Genomic DNA, 27957 nt, shown 5'->3' with positions numbered 1-27957 from the left:
GGGTTATAAAACCTGCAAAAAGAAGTATACGTTATTTACCTGTTAAGAAAACGAACCTGCAAACAAAATATCAGTTATTCACAAATCTGGAAGTATAAGTTATTCACAAACCTGTAATTTCCGAACAAGCAGGCATTTTGCTAAATAATCTCGGCTAAACAGGATTGTATGCACATTATTATGCAGTTTTGGGTGTTTCAAAATGGCGTCCGTGGTGACTTCAATGAGCGCGCTCACCCGTATCAAAGCATTGCTGTACGGTGCCCATGTGGTCGTCGTGTCTCGAGGCCCATAGTGCAAATTATGCAAACATAAAAGTATCGGGAAATGCGTGTTTCTCAATATATCACCCTAAAACATACCTTGGTATCTGCGGTCAGCCTCTGTCGAACAGCCACATTTACATGAATCCTATGGATGGTCTTTAAGGAGACATTTTGCCTGAAGTTTTTGGATGAAAAATCATAGGGTCCGAACGTAAAATACAATGGATGATTTTTTGGAGCTGTCGTGGAGTGCGCCCTCTCTAGTTATTTTTTAGACAGTATTGATCAACAGTGTCAACATGGCGTTACGCACGTGGTTAAAAACTGGTTGCAACTTGAACACTTCAAACACTGTTTTTTACATGACCAAAAGATTCCTCGTCAAATAAAAGCTGTTGATCGAACCCGGAGTATCACCCTATACACTCAAGGTTAGTTACAGTTACTATTAATCGATTGTAAGTTACTTTTCCTGCTATGTTATGTTAGGAAACAATTTCCCAAATCAAGCACTCACTCAGCTGTCAGTGTCACTGTCATGACTGTCACAGTGTCAGTGTGTCTATGATCACTAATGCCTGTAAAACAGGTCATCAACGCCTGAGTGTTTACTCGCGAGGGCTTAAGAAGTAGTGTAAGTTGCTATCAACACGGACCAGTATCAACCCAAACCACAGGGAAACCAAACTCTCACTAGGAAATCTTCATCAATTTCGTTCACCCACCCGTACCCTTCAAAGTTCAACCAATAGTTTATAAGGACTGCTAGTGCTACAAATGTTCCTTTGTTTCAAGAACACTCGTTGAATGGAACCGCCTATCAGTATGTATAAGAGAAGCTCCTTCAATAGACTCGTTTAAGACTAGGCTAGATACAATCCAAATGACTTACATCCCGTGAGGAGTTTGTTGCAGTATTTGACAGATACAGCTAGATAGTGTGAGTTGCTTGACCTATCAACTCTTTTCTAACATGTACTTTATCTAGGGGAACTTTATGCTCCTAGGTCATAGCACTATTCTGAATTTCCATTCCGCTGTCACACTAACTGTGTTGTCTTCATGAACCTCAACCTTACAGACTCATTCAAGACAAAATGACCACTTTCATGAGCGGAGCTCACCACTAATTTATGTCCACTTGCCATACCACACCTGCAATTTATCATGTGAGGGGTTTGTGGCAGTATTTGACAGATACCGATACTTTGTGTACACATTCATTCAAGATCACGTAGTTAGTAACCTTACTGGCCAGTTTTGACTTGCACCATGTATAATATATAATTGCACCTGATTTGGCTTACGGTCTCTTGGTTTCACATGTGCGCCTAGCCACAATGCGGTAATCTTCATGAAGCGGCACAAGAAAGGAAGAAGCTAAGAAGGGGAAGATGAGATGTAATTCCTCCTATGTTTTTATACAATGATTTTCTGGAATGGATCTGAATCTAGATTTATACTGCAGGCAATCTTCCAATTATGGGATGTAGAGGTTGCACACAATTCTTTTTCAAAACCGGATCTCACAAATGTTATAGGCAATAGAAAATGTGCTCTTTGTTGTTGTACGCAGTCCAGTGAGCTTTAGGAATGGGTGGGCAAAAAAATAAATTGCACATTGTTAATTCAATCTCAATTCAATCACCATCTTTATCCTTAAGCTGGCATCACCTTTTGAAAATAACATAAAAAAATATAGCAACTTCCTCAACATTTGAACCGCTGGTTTATTGTGGACTTTCCTGATTTTGGACTTGTGCCACTCCAGTAGTCCAGTGTAAAATAAGAGCTCTGATGGGCTTTTTAGTTCAAATGATTATAATCATTCCCACTTATTGCGATTCAAGGCCAACCTCAAACCATTACCCCTTTTACTTTTTCTGTATCACTCCCAGACGCCCCTACCCCCCCCCCCCTCAAAAAAAAAAAAAAAATCCCAAAACAAAAACCTGACACATTGCAAGAAAATACTAAAGGGACGGGGCAACCTTATTTACCCCTATTTTTATTGACCAATAAATAAATTGTGATGACCCCAAACATTTGATATATATTTTCCTGATTGATTAAAATGTAATTCATGCATTTGTTTTGTTTATAGAACACTCAAGATGATGACAAGCCTTTGAAGATGCGCCTTGAGTTACTTCAGTTGAGCTTGGCTATTTGTTTGCTCTTAGGATTTTAAGGTACGTCTAATGTAATTTCTTCAACCCCAAATAGTATGTACCACCTTTTTTTTTTGGGGGGGGGTGGGGGGAGTGGAGTGGGGGTTGATTTGCCCATCATGTTACACAAAATAATAAAAAACAAACAATTTTTTTCTTTCTTTGTCCATTTTCCCCCTTCTTGCTGTGGGCAAACTTTCCCCACTGTTTTGTCCAGATATGGGAGGGCAGTTGCCCCCTTCTATTTCAAATCTCTATCAACCAGAAACATGCACCCCCTTTTCTGTCATTCAGGACCAACCCAACTTTAAATCTGTATCAACCAGAAACTGAACCCCAATAAATAAGCCCACTCCCCTCTACCTCTTCAGTCTCCTGACGATGACTAGAGCAAGCTAGTCGAAACGTTGAGACCAATTCCGAACTGACTCCGCGGCAGTACAGTTATTACGATCCTATAAGCTAAAGTAGCAGTCCAGTCAAATTTCTATACCATCCGCCCTGGTAATAGTTATAAGCAGGACAGTTCTTTTCAGAACTGAGAAGTCTCCCGAACCTCCGATTTTCTACTCCACGGCAGTAGAATAAAGCAAGACAGTTCCCTAACTCTACCTGGCAAGTAGATACACACATGGTGTTTCCACAAACCAAATATATATTAAACCAGCAACTTCCATCCCCTTGTCTAACAATCAGGACCCACCCAACTTTAAATCTGTATCAACCAGTAACATAATACACCCGTTGTCTGTCATTCAGGACCCACCCCCAACATGTTACCCCTTTCTATTTCAAATCTGTATCAACCAGAAACATGCATCCCCTTGTCTGCCATTAAGGACCCGCCCCCAACATGTTACCCCTTTCTATTTCAAATCTGTATCAACCAGAAACATGCATCCCCTTGTCTGCCATTAAGGACCCGCCCCCAACATGTTACCCCTTCTATTTCAAATCTGCATCAACCAGCAACATGCATCCCCTTGTCTGCCATTAAGGACCCACCCCAACATGTTACCGATACCCATTCTACTTAAGTATGTAAATTGAAATGCATACCCGGTTTATTGCTTCACAGTACTTTGGATATAAATCGTTTTCTTCTCGAGATGCACACCAATTTCTAGACCCGTCCCCAATATGATTACCCCGTGGGATGTACAACACTTTTCTTCCAATCTGGATCCACCACCAATCATCAGCCACTTCTACAAATTGAATTACTTGTATACAATATGTAACTGTTTTCCTCTTGACAAGTAATTCAATCATTAATGTTGTCCTTTGACTTTTTGTTTGTAGAACACTCAGGATGATGAAAAGCATTGGTATGAGAGATGCGCCAGCTTTAAGACTGATGAGAGCCTGTGAGATGCTGCCTCTGAGATGCTGTGTCTTTCAAATACGTCATCTTCTCACCGTTTCAAGCTAATTCTCTTCAACTTTGTGATTCATTCAATACTAAGATACTAAGGTACGTCTCACTTAGTGAGTATTAATTATTGTAAAAAGATCTGTTTACATGGACTCTTATAAAACCACTCAGACATCAGTCTTTACCGTTTACAACTTAATAAACAAAGTTGATATTTATTTCAACAGCGAATTTAATTCAAAGTAAAGTGTTCTGCGTAAACAGATCTTTACCACATACAGTCCTCTGGTTGTTTTTGTTATGAAGTAAAAACTTAGCTGAATATTGTCGTGTACATTTTGTAGTTCCTTTCGAATCATCAGGCCTGATACTTTGCAGAGAAAATTTACGCCACAAATGTCGCCATGCACTCGGTCTTGGTCATTGCCTTGGTGCCCATTAAAATGTTCTTGTAATTTTCAGTTTTCCCTCACACTCTTGCGTTTTACTGAGAAAAAGCCGCCTTGCCCTTACAAGTATGAAGCATCAGGCGTGAATCCATGAAATACAGAAAGTAAGGGGCTACTAGCTACAACTAAACACTGTTTACTTAATACAAGGCAAATAGTGAAAAATCATGCACTCGATGTTTTACAATAACTTTTACACAAGTCAAAAAGAGTTGAAACATGTTTTAAATAGCTAGTTTGGTTTTTATATGTGGTTAATTGGTTGTATTTGTATCACACGTGATGATATTTATATGCAAAACATAGTACGTGCCGAGCAGGGCCTTTTGTTTTAACAGAAACCAAATGTATGGAAACTTAGAGTGAACATCTGCATTTCCATAAAGTTTTATGCTTAGTACTGAAAAAAAATGTATTGTATCTTTCCACCATTTTATCTTGAAAACTAGATACCATAAATCAATGAGAATCCCAAAATACAGAGTTATCTAATTTTTTTTGTATTTCTTTGATGTATTTAACTTGAAAACTTGACATGCAGATGGTCTTTATAAGCTTCCATACAATTTTAAGCAACAGTCTTTGAAGTATGGCTCCCTGTCTCTTAGTGCTTATACAACACACAGTATTAATGTAGGTACCAGACTAATTTCCTCATACTGGTGTTTGATACTCACTTGTTATCAATGTTATTTTGTGTAAAATGGGCCTTTTAAACAAGCTTATCAAATACGACAGCTTCGGAATTAACAGTTAAGCGGAGCGTACTTTCTGTTATCCTAAAAAATAAGAAGTTTAAAGGGTAGAAGTCACGAACGTGTGTTCTGTGCTTATAAATTGTTGTATAGAAGAGTATGTAGTAACTACATGTACAATTTATGCTAAGTGCCGTTTTAGAGTTATAAGCAATTATTTATTGTAATAGACATTTTCCTGTGAACATTTTTGTCACCAGAATGAGTATTTCATGTAGAATGTTAATTTGACACTCTGGAGTAACTCTGGAGTGTATTCCGCACTGTTTTAAGGGTGTTTGGAAGGTTTTGACGCTCAATTTTTGTCATTTTCACTGATTTTTAGAGTTTTTTAGGCAAAAAAAAAAAAAATCAAATAAAAATTAACGAGCATGCGTTTCAGGCAATTTTAAGAAAATGAAATACCAAAAAAAAAAAAATTAGTGGTGAATTTTGTAAGTTTTTACAATTTTTGATTTTTTTTAATGGAAAATGACAAAAATTAACGAGCGTGCGTTTCAGACGATTTTAGAAAATCAAAAGTCCACTAATTTTCAATTTTTTTTTTTTTTTTTAATTAAAAATAAATAAAATTTAATTAAAAAAAAAAAATTCTCGTCTCCACTTTCCTGGGGGGTCCACCACCACCACCCCTCTCTCTCTCTCTCCGGGTCCACGCCTCCCTCTTGTGTATCGCCGCCATGTTGCCTCCTCGTCGTGGTGCCGGGTCCGTGGGTGTTCCTCTGGTGAGCGTGTCTTCTTCTTGTCCAGCTGATGGTGTCCTGAGCGGGGCTCGAACCCGCAATGTTGTCCTCCAGAGTCCGTGTCCTTATCCGCTAGGCTGTGGCGTCTCCGAGTCGGTGCTGAAAATTTTTTGACCTGATGAAGATTAGAACGAAAATGTGACGTATGTGCAGGCGCATAGTTATAACCGCCTGATAATATACACGCGGAAGAGTGCGCCCTCTTGTGGCTTGAAACAAGACTAATTTAATTAAATAGCGCCCTCTGTTGACAATATTTATTTATTCTGAATTAATTATTTCGGCCAGCGGAATAAGGTCCATACCCCATCGCCATTTAAGAAAATTATAAAAATTAAGATATAATGGGCACATGTTTGTTTCCCATTTTTAAAGATTCTTTTACCGTTAATTAATCTTTATCAATGAACAAATACCAGTAACACAATAAAAAACAGTCGAACAGAAGGATCATTTACACTATAATTGTTGACCATTTTATTTACACATTACTATAAATTACATGAATCTTTTTAAATAACTTTAATTATCACTATTAAAGGGAACGTACACGTTTGGTAATTGTCAAAGACCAGTCTTCTCACTTGATGCATCCCATCAAAACAATAAAATAACAAGCCTGTGAAAATTTTGGCTCAATTGTCATCGAAGTTGCCGAGAAAATGATGAATGAAAAAACACCCTTGTTGGACAAATTTGTGTGTTTTCAGATAATAATAAAAAGACTTCTAGCTAGACGTCTTTTAATATTTAAGTGAGAAACTACTTCTTTCTCAAAAACTATGTTGCTTCAGAGGGAGTCGTTTCCCACAATGTGGTATCCTATCAACAGCTCTTCAATGCTTGTTACAAAGTCAGTTTTTGAGATAATATTTGTTTTGAGTAATTACCAAATGGTAATTACTGTCGTAATAAGTTTGTACCAGAAATTCATTGACATGCAAGCTGTAAATCAAATTATTCGTCTGTTTTGAATGATAGACAATTGTATGAATAATTGTAAATAAATGTAAAAGATCATTTCACTGGTCTTAGACAATGACCACACGTCTCCAGTGCCTGGAATGTTAACCCTTTGGTGCACAGATAAAATTCTAAAAAAGCAAAAGAATATTATTTTCAACTGTGTTTTTCTCAATATTGTTCAATAGCACCCCTGTTGATTTGAGCATCACACCAAACGAAAGCTCAACACTCGATAACAATCAGTGTGAGGGGGGTACATTTTGGGGTTTAGTTTTTAAGTTATGACTGTATATATAAGTCAAATTTTTACGTGATTTTGGTGGTCACGGCGATCGCCATGTGACACTAGGCACATTTTACAGGCAACTTGGAGCCAACCAACTGCACTGCATGCACAAGGAACACTTTGGCATCATAAACATAATTTTATCTATCTACTGTAAGATGATCTTTATTACACAATGTGCAAAATGTTAAAGCACTGTCCATGTAGGAATCAGAAGTTAGAGTCCATGTAGGAATCAGTCGTTACTGTCATGTACGATTCAGATATCGCTGCCCATGTAGGAATCCGACTGTGCTGTCCATGTATCAGATCATGTTGCTGTCCATGTAGGAATCCAAACAGTGCTGTCCAATGTAGTAATCACAAACAGATGTCAATGTTGGAATCAAACATCACTGCCCAATTAAGAATTGGATATCTGACCTGCACACAAAATCGACAAACACAAAAATAATGTTAATAATGTCATGAATGATATGTGAAGAATGCACATTATGTAATTAATCCTCAGAAGACTTTCCTGGGCCCAAGTTCATGACGTTGCTTACCACCAAATTCTGTGCTTCAATACTTTTCGCTTGTAGGGCAAGCCCAGGTTTTCTGTTATGTTTGTCATACTCATAAACTGGTCAAAATGATGTTCATGTGTACAAAGTCAAGAGACACAGAGTTTCTCAAAGTGAAAATTATTCCAATTGAACAAGAAAAACAAAATATTAGAAGAAATTTGGGTTTCCCAGATGGAAATCAGGTTAAGGTTAGAAATAAGAACTTTGAAATTATCACTACAACACATTTTTATCCAGGTAAAAAAAATAACTTAATGGGTTACAAGAAAAAAAGAGGTTTACCACAGATAACATTGTACAATGACCCTGGATATTAAATATTGTGAAAAGTCAAATCGTGGTGATTGGTTTCAGCATTCAAAAAAGTAACAGTTGGACAAGAAAGAAGATACAGCTGTCACTGAAGACTAAAGGAGGATTGTCCTCCACAAACTCACAGCCAAGCAATGATGATCAGGATTAGAGTAGTATATGGCATTTCATGTTTACTCACCATGTTTAAGATGTGAATGAAGATGTTCACGCTGTAGCATGACCTGATTGGCCTTGACCAGGAACAACAACACACTGGGGAAACAAAAATAGTGTATTCAAAAGAGGTAAAATTATAGAATAAGTCAACAGAGGAGACAAAAATAATCAAGTGAAAGCCATCAAACCTTTTCATTGAATTTGTATAAAGTTTGATGTTGAAGATTGTTTAAAAAAAAAACCACTCAGCTATACAGGTTTGATATGAACAAAAAAAAGGAAAAAGCGTTTTGGTTATAACTTAATTTGTAATACACTTCACTGGGGAAAAAAATATGTTTTTAAAAATACTTTTCAAAGATGTTAATTTCTAAAAACACCTTTAGAAAAGTATGAAGGCAACAATGGAAATGTGTACAAGGCTTGTGTAACCTATTTTAAGTATTACTAATCAAATGTAGCTATTGATTGATACCATGTTTGTTGACCGATAAGCAAAGCAACTTCAAAGTTCAAGTGTAGCCCCTTTTATTTTTATTTGATCTTGGCCACAGACGTCTAGCTCAAGAGATGGAACCCAAAACTATAGTTACTCAGTGTGGACTTGGGGGGGGGGGGGGGGTGGTCAGAGGATGAGGAACGGGCAGATTGTGCCCTGCTGGGGGCATTGAAGAGATTATTTTAGGAGGGGAGGGGGACCAGTAGTGGTGCTGTGCCCGATGGAGGGGGGGGGGGGGACTAAGGTATGGGGCCTGGTTGAGTCACACTCTGTTTACTTTATGGAACACTATTGGCTACTGTGTAAAGTGTAAGTAGAGACAACTATAGTCAATGACATGTAGTCGTAAATGTATCTATTTCTGTACATGTACACGTACAACTACGATCACCCATACTATGCTATAGCTATGGTTTGTCGCCGTAGTCAGGCACCACCGGTCAGGGTGTACTGATCATGCAGTTTAGGTCGTCTTCTCGTAAAAATCAAAACATGCAATTTTTGCAAAATTAAAAGTATCAGGAAATAAGTGTTTCTTATTGTATCACTCTAAAACATACCTTGATATCTCCGGTCATCCTCTGTCGAACAGCCACATTGACACGAAGCCTAAGGATGGGCTTGAAGGAGACATTTTGCCTGAAGTTTACCGATAAAATTATCAACGATGATCAACGTCAAAATTCCCCTTTTTAATACCTGACTAAAACTGAACTAGAGAGGGCGCACTCCATAAATAAATCAAAACGGGTGGCGCGTGAGTCTGTCACACCAAGGCAATCCACACTTATTTTCAGACTTTTGTGATAATTATATATTTTATAAGCAGTTCTGAAAAAGTTATGAAAATAGATCTTAAAAATCTCTTGATTTGTATAATTTAAAGTCTAGATTTAAACTACCAATTTGAATTAAGACGTCTCACAATGTGAAACTTATATTGCCTAGGGGCGGGCAGGGCTACCCTCATGCCTAAGAATGTTTGTTTTGGTTGAAAAGTAGGCATCGACCACAAATCCACTAAGCGTTATTTTACTTAAAAAAAAAAAAAAAATCATGTTTGATAATAATATGCATGGTTATGTTTTTTCGAAACACTAACAGAAAGCGAGTCGCCCCATATGAATTTTTAATGATAGTAATTGAATTGCCTCATCATTTATTTTTCGAAAAAAAAGAAGTTCACCCGGCAAATATTTACTGCGGGAAAATGATTGGGGAACAGTGTAAACTTTGGTTTTGGCTGGTTAAATATAGGCCCAATTTCATGAAACTGCTTCCAAAGCCTAGTTAGTACTTATTAAATATGTTCTCCTTAGCGAAAACAAGCAGGATGTGCCATGGTACTTTTGCTGATAACTTTGTTCTGTATTAAAGGATTCGGGTACTTAAAAAAAAATGTTCATAGAGTGTTGTGTTAGAAAAAATGTACAGACCCTTTAAAAGTGTTGTGCGTAGCTACTTTTTGTGCCGAGAAATTCTGTAAAATTGGGTTCTGTTTGTGCTCAGTAAGATTTGTTCTTGCTTAGCATTTTTGCTTTACGAAATTGGTCTGTTTACAAACAAATCTTGTTTTAATATTGGTTGATTTTAAATGCCTATGCATGGGACGGATGGGGTTGCCAACTGTATGTCAAACTTCATGGAGTGGTTTACCAGAATAATAACTATTGTTCCTACACTTGTTTAGGCCAAACTGAAAAAGTACACTTAGCCTTGTAAACTTTTTCGTACAAAACTGAAGAGCCTTGTACACTTTTTCAAGCAAAACTGAAAAAGTAAACAAGGCCTTGTACACGTTTTTTTCAGGCAAAATTAATTTGATAAGTCCACAAAGCCTTGTAAAATTAGTCAGGCAAAACAGACAAAGTAAATTTTCCGACAAAATTTAATAATAGTACACAATAAGCCTTCTACACATTTTCAGGCAAAACTGAAAAGTACATTAGGCAAAATTTGATAAGTACACATTTTTAGCAACGAAGTAAACACATTGTGAGCATTCAATTTGAAAAATTACTTTTATTTTTGATTCACTTTTTTGATATTTTGTTCCCAAAGTAGGACAGTTTAAAGTACAGACGTCACTAAACATCCATTATTTGTATGAAATAAAACGGCTCAAGGTTTTGCAGTAATGTTTCCTGATTGTGAGACCAAAACTTCATATGATTTTGAAATAAGGAAGAGATTAAAACTTTAAAAGAACTTCAAAACTAAGCGATAAATGTTGAATTAATTGAACAAAAATTTGCAAGGCAAAGATACAATAAGGTGGAAGTTGCGTTTACATCAAGTAAGAATATCTCTTTCTTGGTTAAAAACTTATTCAAAACTGATAGTTTACAAATTGCTTCAAACAGTTTTCTCAGTTTCTCATCAACTACAACAATCCTTGCAAAGAAATTGATTTATAACTGGAAGCCAAAATGATTTTGGAAGATTAAATTGAAAAGATCACAGATTTTTGCCGCTTGGTACAACAAGGTCGTCGCTCCCAAGTTAGCATTTCTGGAAGTGCACGTTTTAGAATGTTGAACACTCAAGTCTCGTAATAACTTTGACGTTCTTACAAAGTCAACGACCATTGGGATTTAGCATTATGAAGTGTGTTAGTGCGAGATGCAATGACTTGGTTGCACATAACCTTGTTGCACAGACACAATATGTGTCAACTGTCAAAAAAATATATTGTTTTTAATCACAACACATTAATTATATTAAACTACATATGAAACCTCCACCTTTGGCTAAATAAATACATCAAGTATACAGTTTCTTACAGCTAAAGAAATCAAAGCAGGCAACCAGTCACAGACAGCCTTCCCAACATGGTAGTTTAGCTGGTAACCAGCGCCTTCTAATAAGTGATGTTTTTTCCTCTGCTTTGTACAGGATGGTTTTTCGACGGCCGATTCCTCATAAAGTAATTCAATCAAGTTTTGTCAATAATCATAACTAATTAGCTGGATCATTAATAATCAGTGCTTTATCAACTAACTATTCAGTGGTGTTTATTTTTGAGAATAAGTGATTGGGTGGTGATTGTTCACGATTACGCCAAGTTATTGTCTAGCCACATGGAGATTGTGTCTTCATTCTTAGCGAGCCAGTTAATGTTGGTGCGGATGCGTTCAACGGCCTGGAGACGTCCACGGGATCCGGCCCCTGCGTCCGGATACTCCTCCCAGAAATCTTCAAGCTGTTAATAGAACGGAAAGAAAGAGGCGGGGTTTTAGTCGAGATGCCGTCTTGAATGTTGAAAAGAGAAGGTTGGGTGAGGTTTGCGGTAGCACCACGTGTATTAAATCTCTTTTGAGTAGTGTTTGATCTGAAATGAACCGGTGGTTGACACGACTACAAATAGATTTACACATGGTGTTACCGCACTCATTACCTGATTACTCCATCATGCAAAGTTTCAAATTCTTCTAGCAAATGTAGGCTTGATAGTAGACAAGTTGGATCAAGTAGTTTACAAATACAGTGACCTTGTACAAACCAGAGCCCCCCTGGCAGGCAGGCTGGGTAATGGGCAATTTAACATTTCAGAAACTTACATATATTACATATATAAAACAAGTAGGGGAGATGGCTTTAACTTTCGATCTAAACCAGACCGGTGTCAGAGGCAATATATACGTCCATTATTTCTCAGTTTGATTTTTTTTTCATGATTAGAGTTCCCCTGCCGTCAAGGGTTTTGGGAGGGTGTGTTTTGAAAACCTTGCTGTGATCACGATAAGGAACTTGTGTTCAGATTATTAGTAAGTTAAGTTTCAGATTCAAGACACTGAACGTGTAGACATCACAGATGACAAGATGGTTTGTTTTGAATCTCGGCCATGGTTAATTGCTCCCTTCCAGATGGGGGAGTACACTGAATATGAAGTTTTGTGTGTGAAATCCACTTTGAAGTAAATAAAAAGGGATAAGGTAGCTGACACACATTGAATGGACCTCACATGTATTGTTACTGTGCTATGGTGCTATTAAGCAAGACTCTAAACTTTAATTGCTCCCCTCCACCTCGGAGTACACTGTACACAAAGCATTGAGTGAACTACTCTTCCTGTCAATCATTTACCTCCTTTAGTTTCTGCTCAGTGTTCCAATAGTCTGTGAATCCGGGCACCAGTCGGCCAAGGTACCGGTCACTCACGCCGAATCTACAAATAATAAAATCAAAAAGTCAGATTTGATCCCTCCTCAAACTCCCTCTATTCTTTACCATTGGCCAATTCAATAAATAAGAACTTTCAATGGTGGTGTCACAAGCTGTGATGTAAATGGGTCCAATATTTTGCACATAGACTAAACATTGAACGCTCTAATACACTTGGTGTATTTCAACACTATGCATAAAATAACAAACCTGTACAAATTTGAGCTCAATCAGTCGTCGAAGTTGTGAGATAATAATGAAAGAAAAAACACCCTTGTCCCACAAAGTTGTGTGCTTTCAGATGCTTGATTTCCAGACCTCAAAATGTAATTCTGAGGTCTCGAAATCAAATTTGTAGAAAATTACTTCTTTCATCAAAAACTATGGCACTTCAGAGTGAGCTGTTTCTCACAATATTTTATACCATCAACCTCTCCCCATTACTCGTTGCCAAGAAAGGTTTTATGCAATAAATTATTTTGAGTAACTACCAATAGTATCCACTGCCTTAAACCACAGATGAGATGTTTACCTACCTGTCTAAGAGGTAGTCATAGTTGGCCCGGACCCAGTCCCACACCAGAAGGTTTCCTACTGGATTGTCAGCGATGTAGCCAAGAGTCGAGAAGAAATCTTGCCCACGGATCTTACTGGGGTCTCTGCAGTATTCCAGATACCTGGGAAAAAATCACAGAAACAAATATTGTAAATAACAAAAATAATAATAGTATCAAAACTTCATAATATTGACATGCTTTAGGGCGCGCTGAACATGGCACAAGTAAAAACATAAGCAGGTACATAATGGAGAAAAAAAAAAAAAAAATAATAATAATAATAGTGGCCTCTTATAAAGCACACCTGTCAGGCATGACGCTCATGGCGCTGAAAAAATAAGAAATAAGAAACTGAATGAAGATAAAAACATACAGGGATTCAAACCCCAAACATTGGAACATACCTTGATAGAAGCCAGACTTGGCGAGTTCGAGCCAGGGCATAGCGCAGCTTAGTCTTCTCGGAGGCCACATCGCTGTTCATGTAGTTTTCCCAAAGAATGTCCCAAGCCTCCTGATCTCCGATTTCCTCCATTCCAAAGCGATAAACGTGAGATCGAATATTCACTGAAATGCTACAATTGTAAAAATCAATCAATCAATCTATCAATCAATCATTCAGAGTGCGAGAGCCAACCTACATGAACGCATAGTGTAGGCTTTAAAAGACCTTCAGGCCTTAATAACAATAATTTTCCTTATTTTTCCAAGGGCCCGAAAAATCAGAAAAACACTTAAGTAGGAAGAACATCGCCGCATCAGTGCAACAAGGTCGTATGTCACATTTTCAGTAAAACTAGAAAATGTATTATTTATTTTGTCTGAATAAAAATGTAAATTTACATTTTTTTCCAAAAAGTAATTACAAAAAGATACTAGCGGGCCTACAAACCATCACTGAACCAGGACTGGAGGTTGTACAAACTCTAAGGAGTCTGTGATGATGATTTTAGTTTTGGTTTGAAAAATTACAAGTACGAAAGTTTGTATACTTTTTGAATTTATTTTTGAAAACAAGGATATGGAATATTTTTTTTTTTACCTTGATCCATTCAAATAAGTTCTGAAAAGTCTGACGGCTTCGTCTAAGCAGTCCGGATCTCCAAAGCCACAGGACATGTAGATGATGTCGCTACGAAGGTAACTGCAAAATACAAAAAAACAAAATTAAGGTGTTGATCTTCTACAAATAGTTGGAGCAAATTCAATGTTCACATATGCATAAAGGATTAGTTCATTGGCATTCACCAGGTCTTTAAATTTTGTCCACAGGCATCCTAACAAAATAATTAAAAAATTTGAAACAGTTCATGCGAAATCACCAAACATCACATGGCCGGAACATGGGTAACCCTTTTACGGTCTGAAAGGATGTAGGTATGGGTATCATCCACTAAGAGCCTGGCAGGTGGAGCAGAATTTGAACTCTACGCAGCAATTATGGATGTTCAATTTGCATCGAGGATAAAGAAAATTAGTTTTGGTTTTACCAATACACCGAAGTGTGTTAAAGCTGCCTGGGATTGTGTTCTGACTGGGATTGGATGATGGATGTCTAGAGAGGCCTTTACCGTTCAAGATGGCTTCCCTCGTCATTCCAGGTTAGTTTCTTAAGCATTGGAGCAGCTTGCCCAGCAAAGTAGGTCTGTTGAAAGGAAAGGCACAAAACAAATAAATATTCATTTCACTTCACAAGAGAACATTTCAAACTTATTCAAAACAACTGCGATTGTGCGCCAAAAGTCTGATAAGTTGATTTTTATATAAAAACAATAGTGGCTTCTTATAAAGCGCATATCAGCCACTCAGTGACGCTCATGGGGCTTCAAATTCAGTATTTTCCTGCATGATGTATTGGCCTACGTCTGTGTTATGCGACCTACTCCTTTTACCCTGTGATGATGATGGATTACCAACTGGTGGCACAATATACTACCAATCAAACCAGGAACACTGAGGAGAGCCCCTTCTATTTACGATAAGTGCACTTGGTTCTTTTACATGGGTTAAATTTGGCGGTAACAAGAGCCATGAAATAAGGCCCAGGTTTGTATCGCAGCGTATAAAATTAATTCTATTTCAAAATTGTCCTTCAAATTGTGTCAACTGGTTGAAGGGTCTCACATAGAGTTTGGGCTGGGGTTTTGTGTCACACATTAAATAGCCCCAGTTCAAGTTTAAGCGTAAAATTATTCCTTTCTGCCAAGTGTCTCACCCTGAGTTTAGCGAAGACGGGTCTATAGCGGAGTGTTTCTCGCAACCAGATGATGTTATCGTAAGCAGCATCCCAAGGAGTGTATTCTTCCTCGGATGACAAATACCTCGTCATGTCCAGTGGGATGCTGTAATCAATCAACTCCGCTCTGCAAGAAAGTAAACAAGAAGATTATTTAAAAAAATTATAAAAAGTAGGATTTGAAACTTTGCATGGTTTGAGTTTATTTAGGTGAGGCTTGCAGTAGTACCACATAACTTGGACTTCACTCTTGAAGGGGTACAACGATTTGCCTCTGGTAAAGGGCACCTCAATGAGGAAAATGTACATTTGTATTGGAACCTCGTACAAGGGCAACAAAGCAAAAGCACAGGGCACCACGGCAAAAGCACCGGGACAGGGCAATCGTTGTGGCAACCATGGGTCATTCCGAGGCTTGTGAAGAATTTGTACGGGAACATACACAGGGCATCACAGCAAAAGAACTGTCTTAATAGTCAAAGTAATTCCAGCTTAAGATGTAACTTTTGACACTCAAGTCATGGTACGAGACATTATTCATATCTAACTCGAATATGGCGTGGTTTGACACCTACCTGGCTAAGTTAAAAGCATCATCAAGCAATCCAGCTCGGTCACGGATGTCCATCACCTGAAAATGATCAAAGAAAAGTAAGAAATAAATACAAGACAAATCAAATCGATACAAATTCTCGACAGGACCGCTGGCCAATCGGAAGACAAGTCTGATACCCTTCTATTCTGGGCCCAGTTTCATAAAACATGTAAGCACAGTAAAACTCCGCTTAGCAAAAATAGCTTACCAGAAAAAAATACCGCAATAAGTGTAGCCCTCACCTTGAAGTGGCCGCCCAACCTTATCATGTGGATAATATCTTCTTTAAAAAAAAAAAAAAAAAAAAAAAAAAAAATGTCTGAGAAAATCTTCCCCATTGTTAAATATAATGTCAATCTGAACTTACTTGGTGATCGTCCATCAGCTGCTCACTTAGTGCTTTCCAGTTCTCTGTATCGTAGTTGACTCGGTAGTAACCAAACTTGCCAGGGTTGGCTATATACCAGTCTGTCACAGCACCAACCCATGGAAAGGAGACTACATGCACAAACAGAAGCGAGAATAACAAGACAATTAAACATAGTGTTTCTAAATTAAGTGTATTTTCATGGTAGTCAGCAGGGCTAGTAACCCAGAATGTTTAGTAGCCCTGATGAGATTTTGGTAGCCCGAAAAACACATTACTTCTCGAGGCACGGCACAAATTAAATGAAACAGAATCTCTCCTACCTCCACCAAACTCCATTGGGCTTTCAAGGAAAGTGCTGGGGTTGGACTCAAACAAATAGTTGAAACGGATATTCCAGGTATAGCTGCGGAGTAAAGGCCAAGTACACAAGAGTTAAAACATGTTTGTAAAAAATTCTCAAAGATATATTAAATGATACCGTTTTGATAAGCCATGTGACAATGTCGGTAGCATGATCCTATAATGGGATTTGATTCTGCGACTTCAGGATTAATGTGTTTCGGCTAGCTCTACAAATTGAACTTTCTAGTCCGAATAATGGCGGCCTCCCTAATGTAAGCTTGACGTAAGCAAGGTCAACAATTGGGGCTGTACTCAAAGCTTGAGTGTTTTGTTTGTGTGTTATCTTGGTCAGCTTAAGTCACTTGATGCCAGACGTTGTTCTTTACTATCAATCAACAATCGTGATCCCCGCTTCACTTCTCCTCGCTGGGCACATTACTATCAAACGATAGCAGGCACTATTGGAAAACTTCCACATCATTTCACACGAGGTACATTTTCAAAAATCTTACAACCATGCTACAATTTAGCAAGGGACCCTTGCTAAATTGCTCTCGTATGAAAGGGGCTCAACTCAACAAGAAAGTCTTGCACCAAGACTACCATTTGGGCTGAAACGGTCCAAAATGGAATCCATCTTAGACACTTACTTGAAAACACTTCCGTATTCGTCTTTGGATTTATCGGCTTGAGGATCAACCAAGAACCAAGTTTGATCAGCGTCTACCATCCATGAGCCTCCATTATTTCTCTTCGTCATGGTAACAACGGGGAATCCCATCTGCAGAGTCCAGGTATCCATGATTTTTTTTACGTTGATGTCCATGCTGGCGTTCTTACAGGCCTGGAACAACGATTCAAGAGAGAGAGTTATATTTGATGAATGAGATTCACTTTCCGTTTTGTACAAGAGAAAATCTCAAGTATGACCCTACTCTTTTCCTTGCTGCTCCAGTAGGATGTGGGAAAATCCTCTTTTACAAATTATCTGACCAATATCCTTACACATCCACTTTCAAATCTGTGATGCCATCCTACATTTTTATTTATTTATTTATTGGTATATATACAACAAAATGACCAGCAGAGCCTTACTGTTATGGTGCAACAAGCAATGACTGTTGGATCAGCGACTTAAAAGTTAAACTAATTATTGATTAGTTGATTGATTGATTGATTGATTGATTGATTGAATTGAATTTAGCAATGAGAGTGGTAACTGGAGAAGCAAATGCAATGGAAGTCAAGTCACTGTTGGAAGAGACAAGGTTCTCAACCTGAGTCAACTTCTGCCGTGGCAATCTGTGGCATGGATCGACAATACAAATACAACGATAGGAAAGTTAGACACGGGTTACTTTACCACTTTGTGCAAAGCTGTGTGATTTTGAGGCATTTTGAAGCATACATCGATTAAAAGGAAAGAATACTTACTTCTGTTATCTCAGCCCAAAGGTCGTCACTGACAGCATTCTGGTAAGCGTATTTCTTCAAATAGGACTGTGGAGAAAATTTACAGAAATATTTAATAATTAAACTCTTTCATGCGTCAATCGGTTGCTAGTGACCGATTTAAGTCCCTTAAGAAAAGTAATTGTGAAGTGAAAAAAATAATAATTCGCACGGACATGCAGATTTCAGAATAGGTAATAGGACTCTTGAGGGCGCTATTGTGGCGTGTTTTGGGGAAGGTTGCCATTTGCAAAAAATATTTGCATCTAATAACAGTGACAATTAATGTGTGCATATGATGATCAATTTATCGCTAAAATAATTGGCGCATAAAAGAACAATCCCAAAACAGTCGCAAATAAAGAAAATGTGATCCCTAAAAATCATAAAGGTAGAGAGAGGTTTTAAAGAGTAGCTCAGATAAAGATGACTTTCTTACCGCAACACCGGCTTTGAAAACATCTTCAGTGACGATTTCGTTCAGCATCCGAAGAACACTTGCACCCTGGGAAATAATTTGTGATAAAATGTTTAAATGTTTACACTGTTGTGTTTTGGCAGAGCGAATTCAATCACATCTGTTAGATTTAAATAAATGCAAACAATGGATAAAGGTGAAGGGAACGAACTCAAAACAGAAGCAAAGTACAGCAAAGCTAGATCACGCGGCCACAATGCTCCACTGGACCGAGGAAAGGGAATAATTATAAAACTAGCTTCTTATACACCTCTCTTAATATTCATGCATGACGTCATAATTCTTACCCAAAATGAGGCCATTGGCGCACGTCCGCCACCACTTGCAGTGGCTGCGCCTATGGCCTCTTTTTAAGTTAGAATTGTGACGTACTCATGCATTAATATTAAGAGAGACGTATATAGTACTTTGTTACACCCGTATCAAAGGGGCATATCAAATTGCTCAGTATTTTTTTCTTTAAAGTTTTGAGGTATGAAACCTATTCTTTTTTTATAGTGTGCTTGACTGCTTGGCTACAAAACCCAGGACCGGGACTTGACCACGATCGGAAACACAAGAGCTTGAGTCGTCTTTTGCGCTCGGCCACAGCATGCTAGGATCAAACTTACCTTGCTGTAGGGGATAGAGTCGAATATTTCATTGATCTCATCCGGATGGTTGACTGGGACGATAATTGGATGAGAGCTGACGATCTGATCATTCCCCATCACGTAAATAAAATCCTGATTTAGAAATTGATTCATCTACACAGAGAGGGATAGGTTATGAAAAAAAAAAATCATAAATTGTAATTGTCAAAAATTAAATGTCTCACTAGTAATCATTATTAGAAAATAAAAATGCAGTAAAAAAGAAAACAAAAAATGTAAATCCTCTAATGAATTACACCAAAAAAACTTCTTTGGGAGGTAGTCTTAGTCTATAAAACCTCCAACAAACCATGAATATGAAGCTTACCTTCTGCCAGTCGGGGTGAACATAGTCGACGCCAAGGTACTCAACATAGCTAGCGAAGCCTTCGTTGAGCCACAGGTCATCCCACCAATCCATTGTAACAATGTTACCAAACCACTGAAATTATCAAACAATGTAAAAGTATAGAAAGAAACAATTTGAGAAAAACAAGAAAAGCGGACGAGAATGGGACATGAACCTAGAGCACTTAGAAATCTGTTGCTGTCTTGTTAATTTTGCTTTGAATAAAAAAAATACATTCCCACTTCTGCCCACAGAGTTGTGAGACAATACAATTATTCCCTTTTTTAAAGAATCACGTTGCGGGGTCCCGGTTCAACAAAGAAAAACCATTGTCAGGACCTTGTTCCTTTGTGTATAAGTCCACATAAGGAAAGCACTTTAAACCCTAATCATTTCAAAAAAACTTAAGAGAGGTATTGCATTCTGCTAACCAGCCAGGCTGCCAGTGGATGCCTACTACATCCTTACAGAGTGTGAAGGGTAAACCCTGTTTCAGACCCAGGAGTTGGTTGCAACATGCCCCCGATGGCAGTTGATTAGGGTCGTTAGCCCAAATCAGTTCAGTGTAGCCCTCAACCTGAAGTGGCCAGCTGGCATTGTGATGTTAGGCAATTCCTCAAAAAAAGAAAAAAAACTTGCTAGGCTGCTCTCATAAATACTAGAGTTGGATCAAAACTCACCTGATGAGCGAGCTCATGAGCGACGACCTCGGCTACTCTTTGCTTATTAGACTCGGCTGAGTCAGTCTCTGAGTACAACAGGTTGACTTCACGGTAGGTGATCAAGCCCCAATGCTCCATGGCACCAGAAACAAAGTCAGGAATAGCGATCATGTCTTGACAAATTAGGAGAACAGAAAAACAAAACAAATTAGAGTCGGAGTCAGAAACAAAGTCATGAATAGCGATCATGTCTTGACAAATTAGGAGAACAGAAACCAACAAATTAGAGTCCAATCTATTAGACCAAGATAATAATGATAATAATTTGAGGTTCAAAGCGCTCATTTTTTCCTCACTCACCTAGTTTTGGCAACGGGTATGCCAAATCAAAGTATTTCTCGAAATATTCTGTGACGTTAGCGCCGACAGAAAGTGAATAGTCCACCTGGTCAATCTGGTCTGGAGGCGCATACACTCTGAACTGTAAACAACAACAACAATAACAATAACAACAACAACAATAACAATAATCAACAGCAAGTCAACTTGTTATGGGAATAAATTGAATATTTACAGCTCAAACTTTATAACAATAATAATAATAATAAGTATTTATAAATTGCTTTATAGGGTGACGAAATTGCTGAACAAGAAAAGAAAAATGACTATTGTGTAGTGAATTATAAGGCGCTTCCAAGCATGTAAATCAGCGCACAGTCAGAGTAAGTCATGAGAAAGATAATTGGCTATAGGGCTATCATACAATAACAAGAAATTTGTTATTGCCCTTAAAATTAGCAATTGATCCCCCATTTTTTAAAGACACCGGACACTATTGGTAATTGTCAAAGACCAGTCTTCTCACTTGGTGTATCTCAACAAGGTTTGTGGAAGTAAAAAGTTGACTAATCATCTTACAGGTAACCCACTGTCCAGAATTATCTCCTTATAGGCGAAATCGCAAACAACGAAACAGGCCAAGTAAGTACTCATCATCACGGAGCGTTCAAACGTTGTCTGCATCAAAGTTGGGTCCAAGGTGTAGTTTGTGGTCATCTGTTTCAAGAAAGATGGAACAAGAAAGACAGGAAAGTAGTTAAATGTAAACGCCATTCTTGCGAGCTAAGGCTCATCAGGGGGGGGGGGGGAGGTCAAATATGAAAAAGATGTCGATAGGCGCATTAGGGCTGATGATTGGGGTAATGGAAATTTGCGCTTATTTTGTATGCAAGCACAATGGGTACCTGCGAGGGTAGAGATGGTTCTTGTGATTGGTTTAGCCGAGTATCCCATATAATTGTCGCACATGCTGTACTCGCCAGGGAATTGAGATGATTTAAGAATGATTTAAGGCCCAGTGACCACCAGGGCAGGGAAGTAATATTAATAATGTCCCGAGCCCAAGAAGCCCTTGGGTGTGAAAAGCGCGATATAAAAACTGGTCAATAATAATTATTATAAATTATTATTATTACTTCAGCCTCATGAAACTTGCACCTGGGACTGGGAGTATTCTTGTTTCTGATGTGACTTACATTGACATTCATGTTGGACAAAGCGAGGTACGGAGCGGGGGGATGGACGAGGGTTGTGGTGTACTCTGCCTTTAGGTTGGGTTCATCGAAGCAGGGGAAAGCTTTACGAGCTGATGTAGGCTCAAATTTACTCGATGTCATATTCCTGGAGACAAAATGACAAACAAATCAATCAATGGAAGAAATTTTAACACTGACATCCCTCACCGCATTTCTTTTTAATGGTTAACCGGTTCATTAAAACCTAACCCCATTCCTCTAGAACTATGATTAAATTGATGTTCATTCCGCTATCACTCCAACTAATAATGGCCATAGACGTCCTCTTTACGATAGGAACTAGTTATTATGGATGCATTCTGATCTGGGAATGGGATAGTTCGTTTTTTAAGGGAAGTCAAGTACGAAATTATTTGTTCAAACTTCCCCCAATACACTCACCAAACGTCCCTTTGATCCTTTCCACTTTGTGAATGTCAAAACCATCGAAGCAATTAAGTCGAAACATTGATTCTAGACAGACAAAAGCCTTCAGGAACAGCAAAATACACTCGACAGACATGACACTTTTTCAGTTTTTTGACAGCTGTGATTTTGTTTTAGGGATTATTAGTAAGTAACTCTTGAGGGCGCTGTTTGCAAGTACCTTTTTTTTGGGGGGGGGGGGGGGTGGGGGCGTTGGGGTGGTGGGGGGGGGGGGACGAACAGTCTTGCTAGGCTGAAATATTAGTTTTTTTTTTGTTCTTCCTGTTTGACTTTTGGTATTTAAGAGGCCTAACGTTCTCTTATTTGTTTTGTCTTTGTCTAGAATATGTTTCGTCCGTGAAGGTCCTATATTATGTAAAGGCTATTTTTTTATCAGTATAAATCATGGAGTAATAAAACCCAAACCAACACTACACTTAGTGATGGATCCAGATCCATGGTACCAATGTTTGCAAACAGTTCTCAAGATCTTTTCATCAATAGTTATCATTGTTTGCCGACCTTTGGTCCCGTATCATCATAATATTATAGATTACAGATGCGATTGCCATTTGCAGCTGGCTGGTAGTGATGAGCCCCCTAAATCGACATAGACTTTGTGCGTCACTTTGAAATGAACATTTGAAAGTTGGTTTGACCTAGAAATTATTCGCGTTGAAACTCTTAAAGCAGTAAAGCATGCAATGTTAGTTCTTTTTGTTTTAAGTGTTTGCGGCCAAGGACGCGTGTGACGTCAGAGCTACGTTACATAACATTTAATGGGAGACTTAAGAACGCTAGGTGGCAGCAGACTTACCAGGTAATTTTCATGGCTAGTTCTACTTAGCTAGCGCCTTATGCCCATAAACAATGAACTTACCTAGTAAGCCGCCTGCTGCCACCTAGTTTTTCAAAAAGTTTACAAAAATAGGGTCAGACTGACCGGAGTCCCAGGTGTTATATTTTATAAAAGCTACCCCAACAACAATTACAAATAACATGTTGGTTTCGATCGGGTGCAAGAGTGACCAGATTCAGCCCGTGGGGTGAACCTCTTACACCCACTGCCAGATTCTGAAGTGTGACATGGGGAGAAATTTCATTTCTTTGGACGGGGAGTATGCAGAGTTGATTTCGATTGGGTGCAAGAGTGACCAGATTCAGCCCGTGGGGTGACCCTCTAACACTCACTGATGATTCTGAAGTTTGGCATGGGAAAAAAAAACCTATACTTTGTACTACAAGAGCATCGCTTTTATGACACCCCACCCACACATTTTTGTGCAGTGTACTTTGACCTGAAGTAGTTATAGTTTTAAACGTTTAGAAACTATCAAGTGCCAAGATTGCCGGTCTGTGACGTCTTGACAAAAAACCACTTTAACATAGCATAACCTTTAAAGTTTAAAATCATCATAATGAATGAAGTATGATGACGTATGATAATAATAATTATCAAATTGGAGGGGGTGTAAGTTTCAAACATCAAGGGACCTATTATGGACCCCTGGGATGACCCACTCTCCAAATCAACTGAATCAGAGTAGAACGAGGTTATGAAATTTGTTATGCAAGATTTCACCGTTTCATTTCAGTTTTTTGTCCGGGGGCGGGGGGGGGGTACATGTGTAAACAAACATACATTACAGGTGCCCTTCAACCCATTCCGTGCTACCCATTGAATCGATGAATTGGCAATAAATAGATTTAGAATTCCCCATATTTATTTACTCGGATTATCTGGCTCCCTGTAAAATGGCAATAAAGTATGCAATGATTTGTATCAGATTATAGATTATTTCAACATGGAACGTAACTACACAAAAGTTCTGCGGTCGACATCGTATGTAAAACATCGTACTACAAAACGCTTATCAGAGCAGAACTATAGAACAAAGTTCATTGTCCATTGAATAACGGTGTGTTTTGTATTTGAATGACTTGTAGTATTTCCTGCAGAAAAAAGGCATAAAGTTATGTTTACTAAAAAACCCCAAACCGGAGTCAGTGAATGCGGAGAGATACATTTTAACGTGTATGGGCCTAATAATTATTCGATTTTAGACCGTGAGGCCAGTTGATGACGTCATGGATAACATCAGTATAGTCTTGTTATTTAATGAGTGATTTTATATTAATGTTGGCCTCTACCATCGCTCTTAAAATTAACGGAAATAAAAACTTATTGCTTTAGGTAGGCCTATAGCAGCTTCTCATAATGTATCAGCCTTTTGAGAAAATATTTTGAAGTTAATTAGTTATTGAAAAAGATTGAAATGAATCTGAGAAGCGATACTGTCAGTGTCAGATACTGACGTTTCTCAGATTGTGTTTCCATTTTATTCTTCCTGCTTGGACAAAACCGCTCCGGACTTTCGGCGATTATCTCAAAAACGCTATAGCATTTTGAAAGAAAATCTACACAGGTTAGTTTTATTGTAATAATCTAGTTATCTACATTTTTATTATATATAGGATTAAAACAACCGAACGGTTCCCAAAACACCTTTAATTGATTAACAGTTAGATACATTTTAACGCCCTTTCACACGACAGCAATTTAGCAAGGGTGCCATGTTTAATGTAGCATGGTTGAGAAATGTTATATTATGCACCTCGTGTGAAAGGACATTGCCCATAAAAATTTAGATGGACAGTTTGAGAAGATTTCACAAGGGACCTTCGACAGTCCAATTGTAAAATTTGACAACCTTGCTAAAATTAAGCAAGATACCCCTGTAAATTTGCTGTGGTGTGAACAGGGTTATATACCTTGTCTCTCCAGCGCTGTTCTTGTAGCTACTCATGTAAAAGCCGAGGTTGTCTTCAATCAGTGAGCCAGTGAAGGCAAGACTCCAGACATAGTCACCAGGCTGAAGATCCTCAGTCATCTCCATCACCCAAAACTCATTGAACTCAAACCCAAACATCCTCACGACGCTCAGAGGAGTTGAGGAACCCTTGGGTTTAATCTCTGAAGAGAGGATGTCCATCTTCAAGATGTGAATACGGGGGAATTTGATGGGTCCTGTTACTTTGATGTCTACGTCGACGGTACCGGAGAAACTCCCGACCGTGAGGTCCGGGTAGAGCAGGAGGTTGTAGTGTTCGGGGTAGATCTCGGCCGGGAGACGCAGCTTGCACCAGTCATCAAGACATGGTGCTGGGGTGGTTACTGGCATCGGCTCGGTAGGGTTGGTCTCGGTAGGTTTGGGCTCTGTTGGCTTGCTGTCTGTAGGCTTTGGGACACCTGTTGTTGGGAATGGCTTTGCGGTAATGGCACCCTTGGATGGGACGTCACACTCTGGCAGCAGACCAGCCATGAGCCCTACACCTGTCGTTAAGACAAGAACAAGAACCACGGAGGCTACGATCTGACTCTTTCGGACATAGATACCCGATTTAGTATCAACATTGGACTCAACGCTCAAGTAACGGTCATCCGGACTGCTAACAGAGTCTGAAAGCTCATTCTTGCCACCTCGACCCATGATTAAGGTTGGTGCAGACGTAAACTCGATCCCCACTAACCTAATACACCCCGAAGGTTGAGTACCCTAAAAGTCAAGTTTTATGAAACTTGGCGAGTGCTTGCTTCCAAGTCTACCCGATCAATGAAGGAACACCGCTGGGTAACGTGTGGCGCAGTCCTTGGTTGGCAGCGCGTGCATGGCATGACAGTCAAATCAGCCGTACACCAGGACAAAACATAAACATGTCTACATGTCCTTTGGTACTTAGCGTCCCTCAACTTGAAATCCGGCTCGTAACGAGAGTGCCATATTGAAGAGTGACCTTTCTTTTCATCCATGAGTTCAAGGAACATTGCAGGTAAAAACCCACGGGAAAACTGCAAAAAATGGCATTTTGTAGACATGATGGTCCCAGTTGAGAGGTTGCTTGTGAGTTTAATTGAATGGGAAGGAGGAAACATTTAAATTAATTTACACAAATATGAATTTCAAGGAAAAGTGCATGGTACAAGAGTAAGCTCAAACTTATTTGGTAAGCGGCAACGGAGAGCTGTTGATACTTAAAAAAAAAATAAACATTGTGAGAAGCGGCTCCCTCTGAAGTCACGAAGTTTTTGAGAAAAAGTAATTTCCCACTGAAATATTTGAATTTGAAAAAAGTTTGTGCAATAACTGTTTATTTTTCAATATTTTTTTTCATTATTGTCTTGCAGCTTTGATAACCAATTGAGCCTAAATTTTGACATATATTTCATGCATTTATATTGGGACACACAAAGTGATAATACTGGTCTTATAAAAGTAGGCCTATAATACTTACCAAGCTTTATGCAAGAAGAAATCACCATAGCAGGGCATGTTTTTTTTTACAAAACACAAAATAACGAAACGACTTTGACAACTCTAGACTCCACTCCAAACTTTTCTTCAACTGTGCGAATTTAAATACACGAGGTGTGGTCTCAGTTGTACACACTGGACTTCAGTCTTTACATAAAATTGTCGTTCCGTTTGATAACAAGTATATGGCTGATAAAAACTTGTGTTATCACAATACAAATATGCTTAGCACATTACAGTAAGTATGTTTTATTCATTCTCAGCATTATAAAGTGCATGTTAAAGAAGTATTTTTAGTTGCTACCACTTAATAACCCTATAACTTGGCCTCGATATGTTTGTGAAGGGGTCACGTGAAATTGCCTGTTACAAAGCTGTCCTAAGTGGTTGAGTGTTGACTAAGAGTTTAAACGGTAATCGGAATGTGAATAGATAAGTAGGGCATTACGCTAAAAGTATAGAATCATAGTTTCCTGTTATTCTCTAAAAGTGTATCAAATTGCAGTCTTCTGTTGCTCTCTAAGTATAGCAATGCAGTATTGGTATTCTATAAAAGTATAAAATTATGGTATTCTGATATCCTATAGAAGTATAAAACTATAGTCTTTTGTTATTCTCTATAGTGTTTTAAAATAGCCTGAACACGCAGTTTTTCTACTCAATCATAAACACGATTAAACTACAGAGTCCTTAAAAAGACAGGTACCCTCCAAACAATGATAATTTCCGTAACCTTTTGATTTTGTAAATTAGTTCTACACTTATTGCAGCCAATAGTTTGTAAAACATTGCACTTTTACCAATTTTTTTATTTATTTATCTATTTTTTTAAAGATCTCTATACAGGATACAAAAATCAGCACACCAGCTCTATTACATTATAGTCCTGTGTAATTTAATAAAATTGAAAAAGGAAAACATTACTTAAAATGCAAACAATTAGAGTAAAAAAGATTTTACAATTAAAAAAAGTAGAACAACATTTATGGCTGTATATAGCTGTTGCTTGTTCACGTGATGATCACACAAGCCGTAGCCATAAATGATTCATTCGCAAATGGCCAAAGACTCCGATTAATTTATTACCGAAAAGGAACATTTCATGGCCGGTTGATATAGCGCCCTCTGTGGTTCAGCAGAGCCATGAAATTGGGCCCAGATACCTAAGTGGATTAGAGGCCAACGTTTAATTTAAAACAAATCTTTCGTGGTAGAATAACGGGCACGGATAAAAAACCAAGTGACATAAAACAAAA

The 27957-nt window shown here is 38.3% G+C and overlaps 1 protein-coding gene and 2 long non-coding RNA genes across 3 annotated transcripts; 1 reads left to right on the top strand and 2 right to left on the bottom strand.

Moving 5' to 3' along the window:
• Positions 1-557: 557 nt before the first annotated feature.
• LOC139953063 (uncharacterized) lies at positions 558-6143 on the top strand. Its single transcript, XR_011787935.1, has 3 exons — positions 558-697; positions 2371-2458; positions 3740-6143. It is a non-coding gene; the product is annotated as an uncharacterized lncRNA (long non-coding RNA).
• A 96-nt stretch (positions 6144-6239) lies between these two features.
• LOC139953081 (uncharacterized) lies at positions 6240-9245 on the bottom strand. Its single transcript, XR_011787940.1, has 3 exons — positions 9111-9245; positions 8074-8147; positions 6240-7434 (listed from the first exon to the last, which is right to left on the bottom strand). It is a non-coding gene; the product is annotated as an uncharacterized lncRNA (long non-coding RNA).
• Positions 9246-10552: 1307 nt separating this feature from the next.
• On the bottom strand, positions 10553-26063 carry LOC139953104 (aminopeptidase A-like). Its single transcript, XM_071952516.1, has 20 exons — positions 25161-26063; positions 21924-22068; positions 21307-21444; positions 20749-20869; positions 20407-20561; positions 19706-19819; positions 19357-19491; positions 18707-18772; positions 18250-18315; positions 17466-17659; positions 16794-16876; positions 16471-16601; positions 16084-16139; positions 15488-15635; positions 14844-14917; positions 14315-14416; positions 13677-13847; positions 13252-13392; positions 12638-12719; positions 10553-11752 (listed from the first exon to the last, which is right to left on the bottom strand). Exons 1-20 carry the CDS (start codon positions 25877-25879, stop codon positions 11606-11608), a joined length of 2988 nt encoding a protein of 995 aa, XP_071808617.1. The 5' UTR covers positions 25880-26063; the 3' UTR covers positions 10553-11605.
• Positions 26064-27957: the final 1894 nt, after the last annotated feature.

This window comes from Asterias amurensis, chromosome 21 (genome assembly GCF_032118995.1).
Source record: "Asterias amurensis chromosome 21, ASM3211899v1".
Lineage (NCBI taxonomy): Eukaryota > Metazoa > Echinodermata > Asteroidea > Forcipulatida > Asteriidae > Asterias > Asterias amurensis.
This window is presented reverse-complemented; position numbering and strand designations above follow the sequence as displayed.